General features: G+C 42.5%; 1 protein-coding gene across 1 annotated transcript; it reads right to left on the bottom strand.

Annotated features, from left to right (window-relative positions):
- Window positions 1–590: 590 nt before the first annotated feature.
- Window positions 591–3,014, bottom strand: LOC125312444 (chloroplast envelope quinone oxidoreductase homolog). Its single transcript, XM_030676901.2, has 4 exons — window positions 2,581–3,014; window positions 2,027–2,168; window positions 1,422–1,513; window positions 591–1,320 (listed from the first exon to the last, which is right to left on the bottom strand). Exons 1-4 carry the CDS (start codon window positions 2,650–2,652, stop codon window positions 631–633), a joined length of 996 nt encoding a protein of 331 aa, XP_030532761.1. The 5' UTR covers window positions 2,653–3,014; the 3' UTR covers window positions 591–630.
- Window positions 3,015–10,251: the final 7,237 nt, after the last annotated feature.

Raw genomic sequence — 10,251 nt, 5'->3', positions numbered from 1 at the left:
GGAGGAAACGAAGCGAGGGCATAATCGGGATTTGGTTTCTCTTATCTTCTAATCATTGAGAATGAGAAGGATTGAGAGCGAAGGTGGGGATGAAAACAAAGCGCCTCGGAACGATGGGAAGAAGAAGCCTGATTTGGATCCATCCGCATAAGCTATGAACAATGATTTGATCATTTGGTTAATAGAAAACGTCAGAATTTGCTAGTCTTTTGGCCCCATAAGAGCCCGGTCGGTTTCAATCGATAGCGAAACTGAAAAACATTTCAATAAGTAAAAACGTATTGTATGGATGTCATTTCAGCCATAAACCTTTTTAATTTCTCCAAATTAGTGATTAACCTTTGCACGAAATTCTAATATAGTACTTTCGATCTATTTTTGTTAGGAACCACTCCCGTGACAACGTGCTGACTTAGTCCTAAACTATTATTTATGATTATATTAGTAAATTTGAAAAAGTTTAGACCTGAATTAAGGATTGATATGGTAAGCACGCAGAACACACGTCTATGCTTTCGTTCTAAGGTTTTGGTACTGCCAAAAGCAAACAAAAGACGGCTCGATATAATGTAAAACGCATGGTTTCAAGTGAAATTACAATTTTCAAAAAACAGAGCAGTGCTTAGTGTCTTATGGCTCTACGATGATCTTGCCCGTGGCGCGACCGCTGATAGACTTAGCCCAGCCATCTTCAGCTTTGCTCAAAGGATACTTCGAGTCGATGAAGGTCTTGAGCTTCCCTTCCTGAACCAACTTAACCAGAAACTCCAGATTCTCGCCTTTGGACGACATCATCATCGGCACGAGCTGCTTCTTGGAGAAGGTGAGCTTCTGGAGGGCGAAAGTCATCATGGCCCTGGCGCCCGCCGCGAGATCTATCACCTTCCCGCGAGCGCTCAAGTTCGGCTCGAAAACCGACCAAGGGAGTGCGCCGGCGCAGTGGATCACGAAGTCGTACTTCCTCCCGGAGGGGCTCTTCAAGGCAGCTCCCTCCGGGGTCCTGTAGTCCAGGACCTCGTCGGCGCCGAGGCTCTTGATGAAGTCGACGTTGCGAGCCCCGCAGGTCGCGGTCACGTGCGTGTTCCCTAGCTTCGCTAGTTGGACCGCATGATGGCCGACGCCGCCTGAGGCAGCGGTGATCAGGAGGTTCTTCCGCGGCCCAGTCCCGTCGAGCTTCAGCCCGGCAGCTTGGGTGAGGGCTTGAAGAGCAGTGAGGCCTGCCACGGGTAACCCTGCCCCTTCCGGAGCTGGTACTTCAGGCGGCCTCGCCACCGTGAGGCTCTCCTTTGCGACGGCGAACTCGGCGAATCCACCTCCGGTCTGTCAGGTCATCAAATAAGAAGCACAGAACGATTTAACATCATAGCAACATGCAACACCAGTCAAAAGATAAAATGCAGGACACGAAGGGTGAGCATTACAAAGGGATTGAGGACGGCTACGACTCTGTCACCAGGTTTAAATTTCTTGACTGCTGGTCCAGCCTTGACCACCTCTCCTGCTACATCAGCGGCTGTGAAAATGAAGGCAAAGAGACCAAAGATATCAAGTTACAGATTACATTTCACCACAGAAGCTTAACAAAATAAACATGCCTATCTCCAAATCATTCCCACTAACGCCGCGAAACACGGTGTCCAGCCCTCAAGACCTTGCCGAACACACGACCATTCCCATGCGCTCGCAGAAACCAGAAGCAACCAAACGATATGGCAATTGCACATCCTTTGAAATGGCTCGAACCCGCGGGTTAGCCAGGGAAAAGATGACGATGGACATGAACGCTTTAAGTAGTAAACTAGTCTTGCACGAATCGGTTCTTGTTAACATACTGAAGTCTACCAAGTGAAAGTGACATACAGTCATCTCTTAAGCACGACAGATGAATGACGCCATTATGCAACTACACTCACTATATTGCCTGCCCAAGTCTTCACCCAGAGATCCATACATTGTAAAAAACCGTCACACTTCTTCTCGACAAGGAGGGGAAGAAAAAAAGCGATTTCGGGTTTCGATCGAGTACCAGGTATCTGAGGGAACTTGCGAGGAAGAAACGGTCTCAACTGTCCATCCTGCACTTTCCAATCGAAAGGGTTTATACTAATCGCTTCTAGTTTCAGCAAAACCTCGTCCTTTTTCGGTGCCGGAACCGGGATATTCACATGCTGCAAGAAGCGCAAAGAACAGGTGAACACGGTACGCAATGCGGATCAAAAGCACAACCGACACCCAAATAATCGATAACCCAAACTACCCAACACATATCTACGCAGACAAGAAGCGAGCCGCTTTGTTCGTTCGCTCTTACTATAGGAGAATGTTCCATAAGGAAGATCTTCTCCGTTTCCACCAAACTAAAACTCCTACAACTAACACTCGAGAACACCGAGCAGTTTCTTCCCTTGCTTATTTTGGAACAGAAGAATCCCAAAAGCAAGAAAACGCTCCATTGACAGCACAAGCTGTCCGGGAACACGTAAACATAGTTCGCCAATGCAAACTTCGTTACTTCAACACGTATTCGTGCGAGCGTGCGTGCGGATCGCCAGATGATCGAGAGAGCCAAAACATTCGCACCTTCAAGCCGGCGGGTCCTCCGCCATAAGACTCGTACCAAACCGCGTGCATCATCGGCTTCTTCTCCGCCATCTCCTATGCCGAAGCTCACCGGATTGTGCGACGAGAAGAAGCTTTTCACGCTGGAAGGTCTTTCTCGGGCACGGAACGAAAACCGGGAACGTCCCTACGAAGGCGAACGCTTATAAATAGCCGTCTTTTCCACGTCGGTGGAACGGGAAGCGTTTGCAATTGCAACGGTACTTGAAATCTCTTGGTGGTAGAGATAGAACCATGAGTGCAATTCGTTACCACATCTATCTAACTTTCTATAGTAGGTTGGTCCAACTACACTTTGCTTGATCGTTAGAGAGAGAAAATTATTCGTGGGCCGAGACCCACTTCGTTCGTCCGGTCCCCATCGTTCGTCAGGAGGCGACAGCCTTGCCGTCGTGATTGTGCATTCTCTAATCGTTTTCAAGATATGAAGGAGAAGAGATAAGCTCTATTTTTTGGAAAAACTTGCCAGTTTCGGGTTGTTGGATCGCCGCAGATAAGTTGGGAACCGCCGCTCCTCTACGGCGTAGCCCAACATTAATCGTCAAAAGAATGCACCGGTAGCTCAGACTCCAACGAAATAGCGAAATAAGCGGGAGGAAAGTGTAAAAAGGAAAAAGAAAAATAGTTCCTAATAGTATTGTCAAGACCATACAATCTCAATGTAGATCTACACATCATTTTGCATAAAACACTCATTAAGAGCAATTTTTAGCAAGTGTATATTTGTTATCGACATGAAAATGCCACGTTAAACAACTACTAGCGATTTTTGGACCCAGGATGGGAGCAAATTTGAGACTTGACTTGATTATTCTTACCTTACCAAAAAAAAAAAAAATTTTGAGACTTGATTAAAAGTTGTTAGTTTTTTCTTTAGACTAAAATTTGTTTGGAGCAAAATTGGGACTAGACCTAGAGTTTGAGATTTCTTTAAAAAGTTAGAAGCAAAATTAGGAGCAGAACGAGTTGAATTAAAAAAAAAAAAAAAACAAGAATTAGGCCCATTTGAATACAATATCGTTTACAAACTTAAATTCTCGAATCACAGAATTTTTGCCTAAAGAAAAACTAACAACTTTCAATCTAGTCTCAAATTTGCCCCCATCCTTCATAAAAAAAAAAATTGAAATTAAGATTGGACCTAGAGTTTGAGATTTCATTAAAAAGTTCGAAGCAAAATTAAGGATTGAACCGGAAGTCGAATTAAAGAAGAATTAAAAGAAGAAGAAGAAGAGGAGGAATTAGGCCCATTTTGATACAATATCATTCGCGAACTTAAATTCTCGGATCATAGAACCGAGTAGCACGAAACTTCCATACCTCATAAAGCACTTAGCGGTCCCCCGCCATTCTATCTACAATAATGAATCGAAACACGCCACATCCTATCACGGATCAATCAGGTCATTTAGGCGGCCCTGCATGAACATAATTCTCCAAGACCTAGATACGATCGATGTACGAATAACCAAACAAATGAAACGGAAAGGGCGGGAATACAAGTGGGGCAAACGAGCTGCGGTATAAAGCTATCACAGTACAAAACCTCCCTCCCCGAAGGATGGGGCTGACTGAGCGGTTGAACGCTTGATTTGGATTCAATGGACTATGTGTCAAAATCACACGTCGCCCACTTGTATTAACGCCGAGGGCCCACACCCGCCATCGTGCGGATGGAGCCGTATCGGGTATAAACAGACGGGACGATTTGTGCGTGTCCATGCAAGGATTAGTTGAGCCGCAGGGTTCGAGAATCCAATGTTGTAGAAAAATCTCAGTATAATCTATCAGGACTCAGGAGTTGCTCTCAATCCGGGAAAGGGATATTAGGGAGGCTGGTAATGCACGTTTGTCAATGAGTGGGCTGGGCCGAAATGAAACGCGGACCTCGCGAACACCATCAATGGGCGTGTCTCAAGAGCCCAAAGCTGCTTTCCCCATTTGATTGGGCCTTTGGAACTCCTTTAAAAGCCCATCGAAACACAACTTTACCCCAAAACGAGATTTTGCAGCAAGGAGGGACAAATGCCCATGCAGCACTGCCACAGAACGCATGTTGTGAACCGAGCAAGATGCGAGCTAAATCCCCGAGTCGACGATCGCGAAATCATTTGGCGGCGTAGAGAACAAGGACTTGTGCCGACGCTTAGTTACATACGCAAATGAGCTCCATAACCCTAGCGGAAAGGCCCCGAAAACATTTCCGGATGATACATTGATCCCAAAATTTTGAAAAAAGTTCGCGAATCGTGTACAAATTGTTACGCTAGTGCTTATGAATCAACGAGATGGCGCGAGTGCTGATAGAGGTGCATAGATGGTGCAAGTGTTGGATTAGTACATCCATTAGTATGGGATTACGTACCAAGAACGATTTAGAAAGCTTCCGGGCGTCTAAGCCCCCGACCTTTCGGTGAATAGGAGAAATTATATTCTCAATATTGGGTGGTCATAGGTTTCTCTCATCCCAAAAGCTATAGCTCAAAGGATGAGGACTTGCCTTAGGTTGGATCGGCAACAACTCGTATATTTGATACGAGTGTTGGATGATCTTAGGACCTCTTTCATCTCAAAAGGTAGGTTAAAAGATGAGCATTTCCCTCACGCTTACAAACCTTTCACAACCAATGTAGGATAATCACAACAATCTCCCCTCACACTATATGATTTGTAAATAAGAGACTAGGAATGTAATAGAAATGTGTATCTCGCTAATTTGGCTCGTAAAACGAACCCGTTTTGTAAAATGGGTCTTGAGCAATGACCTCTCGAAAGATGAGAGAACTGATGAAGCAAAGGTCATGGGTCTGGATACGATGAATGGAAGATGAACGTGGAAATGAGGGGGGATCGTGCGCGACAGCTCCATGCCGGCGACAAGATGATAAAATGTTAAACAATCCAATAGCCACATGTGTCTTCACTTGATTCTTTCTAAGATATATATGGAAAACATGATGACAACAAACAAAGCTTACGTTGAAAAAAAAAAAAAACACGAACAGAATAGCCCCCATGGATATCTGACTACGAGGCACAGCTCGAGGTTGCTCGCATTGACGTGCCATTGTGCCGATCTTTGTTTGCATGCTGCATGCATGGAAAGGGAAAGCAAGTTGATTAGCCAAGCTGGGCCCTCGAGTCCTTATCGTGTTGAAGCCCGGCCCCCTTGATTTCGAACAATACCTCTATTCCAAAGAAACAGAAAAAGATAACATGAGCATTGCCTAGGGATGTTAAGTTTTTTAACTACTAAACTTCATGTAATTACAAAATAACTTGTCGAAATTATATGTTGCATGAAAAATAGTCTATAGGTGTAAGACTAAATTTGGCTAAATTTAAACAAAAATAATGGCTAAATTGAATAAATTAGGACCGAATTGATAGTTGTACAATAAGTTTAAAATTGTTTGGAAAATTTTTCCCTGTGAGAGCTATTCAACAAAATGGTGGGAGAGCTGGAGGAGGTATGTAGACAGTTCGAGAGTTGGATTAGTACTTTCATTAGAACGGGATTATATATACGACGGATGCCATTAAAAACTTCCGGATGTGGAAGCCCGCAAGCTTTCAACGGATAGAAGAAACGGCATTGCCGAAACTCTTTTCAATTAGTAAATGGAAAATTGTGAAAAAAGTTCTAATCCTATTGTACTATTTGCCAATTTAGTCTTAAACATTTTAATTTTGTCAATTCGCTCCTAAACCTTTTATATTTGTGCTAATTCAGTCGTAAACATTTTTTTGGCGCCAATTCAATCCTAAACCTTTTTTATTTGTGCCAATTCAGTTTATCGGGTCAATTTTGCTTGCCCGGCGCTGACGTGGATTTGATCGGTGCTGATGGGGCAATTTTTGATAATATTTTAATATTTTTAAAAAATTTATTTCTTCCATTTTTTTAACTTTAATTGTTTACTTTTGTTTGTTCATCTTCTTCTTGATGAATAGAAAAGATGAAGTCGAGAAAAAAAAAAAACCAAAGATGAACATCCATGGCGTTGGCTACTGCCTCTAGCCGGCTGAAGGCCAACGGCAAGGTCGAACCTCGCCGGCCACTAGCACCACTGCTAGGTGAGCTTGGCCAAGCCCAAATTTGGCTTGGCCGAGCTACCCCATGGCCGGGTGAGGCCTGGGAGGCAACGGAGTTGGAGGTCGAACCCGCAAGGTTGCTTGAGAGGGAACCAAGCGAGTTGGTTAGAGACTAGAGAGTGGCCGTGGGGCCGGACCTCACCGAGCCGGATATAGGCTTGGCCGAGCTTGCCCAAAGGTGGTGCTAGTGGCCGGCAAGGTTCGACCTCGCCATGGGCCTTCAACCAACTGGAGGCATTGGCCAACCTATGGCTGCTCATCTCTTGTTTTTTTTTTTTTTTTTTTTTTTTTTCATCTCCTCTTTTCATCGGGAAGAAGATGAACAAACAATTTTTTTTGGAAAAAAAGAATAAAAATAAAAATTTAAAAAATATTAAAATATTATTAAAATTTGCCCCCGTCAGAACCAATCGGATCCACGTCGGCGTCTGTCGACCAAAATTGACCAAATGGATTGAATTGGCACGAATAAAAAAAAATGTAAGATTGAATTGGCACAAAAAATATGTTTAGGACTGAATTGGAATAAATATAAAAAGTTTATGATTAAATTGATAAAAAAAAATAGATTTATGACTTTTTTGACAATTTTTTTCATTAGTAAATAACAATATAAAAGTAATATACAAAACTTATCATTGATTTCTACCACATTTAAATGTATATCTCATCAATTTTTGGTATCTAAGTGATTTGGCACCTCTTAAAAGTCGAGAGAATTGATGAAGCAAAGATCATGGGCCTCGCTAAGTTAAATGGAAAATGAACGTGGAAACGAGGGAATCGCGTGCAATAGCTCCCTATTGGCTACGAGCTGATAAATCTTTAATCGATTCGATAGTCACATGCATCTTTGGTCGATTCTTTTTATGCGTGCAAGCACGTAACGAAGGACTTGTCCCCACGACACCTATTGGCAGCTGCGGACCCGATAAGAAAGGGGTGGAGAAAATGCTCCAAACCAGTGTTCCGTATGGATAAATGAACGGGAAATATCGCCAACATTGGAAAGGAAACAAGAAGGCGTGATGACAAACAAAGCTTCCGGGTTACGTCCAACACAGAGAAACATCAATGCCCACTTGATTTGTGACCACGAGGCCCAGCTGGAGGTTGTGTCCCATTCACACTCCTTTTTAGGTATCTTGAAGCAAAGTGCCCCCCGAAAGGGGTGGGGGGTGTTGTGGTTTTCCTTCGAAAAGCTGTCCAAAAAAAATCCTAAATTTAATTGAATTTTTGTCAATTCAGTCATAAACTTGTTGAATTTTTATCAATTGAGTCTTTAAATCTTTTCATGTTTTTCAATTGAGTTTGTCTGGCCAATTTTTACTGTAAATCGCTAACGTGGATGTCGGCATTGAGGTGAACAATTTTAAATAATATTTTACTATTTTTTTGGGGACCTTTTATCAATTTTTTATATCTTATTTTATTTTTATTTATTATTATTTTATTTTTGTCTTTCTTCCTTAGTCGGCTGTCAAGCCTCATCCATGGCCAGTGACTGCCCAAAGGCAACTGCTGGCGAGGGTCGCCCTCGCCGGTCATAGGCAAGGGTCGCCCCTATTAGGATCCGGCCGGAGGGGACCTCGCTAGCCTTGGGCGAGACTTGTCACGTCGGCTATTACGCGTTCATGCCAGCGATTTTCGCTTAAAATTGACCGAATGGACTCAACTAGTAAAACGTGAAAATATTTAGGACTAAATTGTCCACAAATAAAATGTTTATAATTGAATTGGCAAAATGCAATAAGTTTAAGACTTTTTGAACTATTCCCGTCTTTCTCGATCCCTCCCAAATTGATGATTAGGGCGAAAACCATGTAGGGATTCTATCCCTCTTTTGTTTTTGTCTTTTGCATAAAAGTAATCGATTCTATCTTTTGAAAGCATCATACTACCTCACCTCGTCTCATTAATAAAGCTTTGGGACCCCCAACGCCCAAAAATCGCATAAAAGAGACGAGAACACTACCACAACTCGTCTCGTTTCAGCACAAGAGTGTCGGACTTTATCTTGGCGATGGATCGCAGCAAACCGGTCAAATAAGAGCTTTCGTTCATCGAAAAATGAATAGATTAAAAAATATTTTTTCTAAAATTAATCGCCGCACACTTACAAAAATAAACGAATAGAAAATATTTTAATCATCCACAAAAGTGCTTGAGACATAAGATTATCGATAACGAAAACATTTTTGATTAATTAGTTATTTCAAGTTATATAAATGATCCCTTTCTAGAGAAAAATATTTTACAAATCATTCATTTTTCGCCAAATAAAGTAAGTGTCATGGATAAATTTTGGCACTACTGACGTTTTTGTGCTAATAGAAATGTGTATGCTTTTAATTTGGTGCGTAAGCGATTCGAATTTTGTAAAATTAGTCATGAGCAATGGCCTTTCGAAAGATGAGAGAATTGACGAAGCAAAGCTCACGGGTCTGGACAATGAATGGAAGACGAACGTGGAAACATGGGGCCACGTGCGTGAACGTGGAAACATGGGGCCACGTGCGTGACAGCTCCATGCGGGCAACGAGATGATAAATCTTAATCGATCCGACGTCACCTGTCTTTGCTCCATTCTTTTGAAGATGTATATGGAAAATGTGATGACAAACGAAGCTTACGTTAAAAAAACACGAGAACACATGGCCTCCTTGATATGTGACTACGGGGGGTCACATTTGACATGTTAGAGAAAATTAGGGTTTATCTAGGATAATATCCTATGTTAGAGACATTTGATAATTCTGTTGATACTATATTTTTCTCAAGATTGCGCGTATATCTCCCTTTGATTGTGCGTATCCCGATCATATATATTACTTTAATAATGATCTCATAAAATCTATAAACATGCTGATGTAATTTTCATTATGATATATCCAATTATGCGAAAATTCGTCCTCAAATCTGTTTTTCACATTATTCTTGAGTTTGTATCAGAGCCTCTTTTCATGAGGCAACCTAGTATACCAAGTACACTTCGCACCTGGTGCCCTCCATGCACCTCATAGTAAAAAAATCCATCTCGTCCCTCGATAGTGCTCACCGAGTGCCTCATGCTCATCTAAGTAAGCACCAAGATAGTCGTATTACAATGTTAGCGACGTGTCACCAAATCGAGGCTTTTTCAAGAAGGTGGTTTTCTTTCAATGCCAACCGCACATGTTGCATCGCTTAGTAACTATTTTTCCAAGTCAGCTTTATATGTTGCTTGATGCTACGATGCCTACCATACAAGCCGTGTCACTTAGTTACTATTTCGCAAGCCAATCGCATCGGCCGCTTGTTGTTTCCCTCCAATTTTCAACCCTTGTTTTGAGAAGCCAATACCACCATCAAGCTTGCCACCCTCAGACTAGCTAGATTTGAAAGTTTCACCACAAACAAGCGCAACCGCTGGATGTCGTCTCACGCAGCCACACGCCGCCGTGGAGTGTTGATTTCATGGAGAAACAAATCTTCGTGGTACTGTTACACTTGATTGCAAACTCAAGATGACTTGAGGGAGGATGTTAGAGATAGTTA

Source organism: Rhodamnia argentea, chromosome 7 (assembly GCF_020921035.1).
Source record: "Rhodamnia argentea isolate NSW1041297 chromosome 7, ASM2092103v1, whole genome shotgun sequence".
Taxonomy (NCBI): domain Eukaryota; kingdom Viridiplantae; phylum Streptophyta; class Magnoliopsida; order Myrtales; family Myrtaceae; genus Rhodamnia; species Rhodamnia argentea.
The sequence above is the reverse complement of the archived record's forward strand: the minus strand, read 5'-3'. Positions and strand labels throughout refer to the sequence as shown.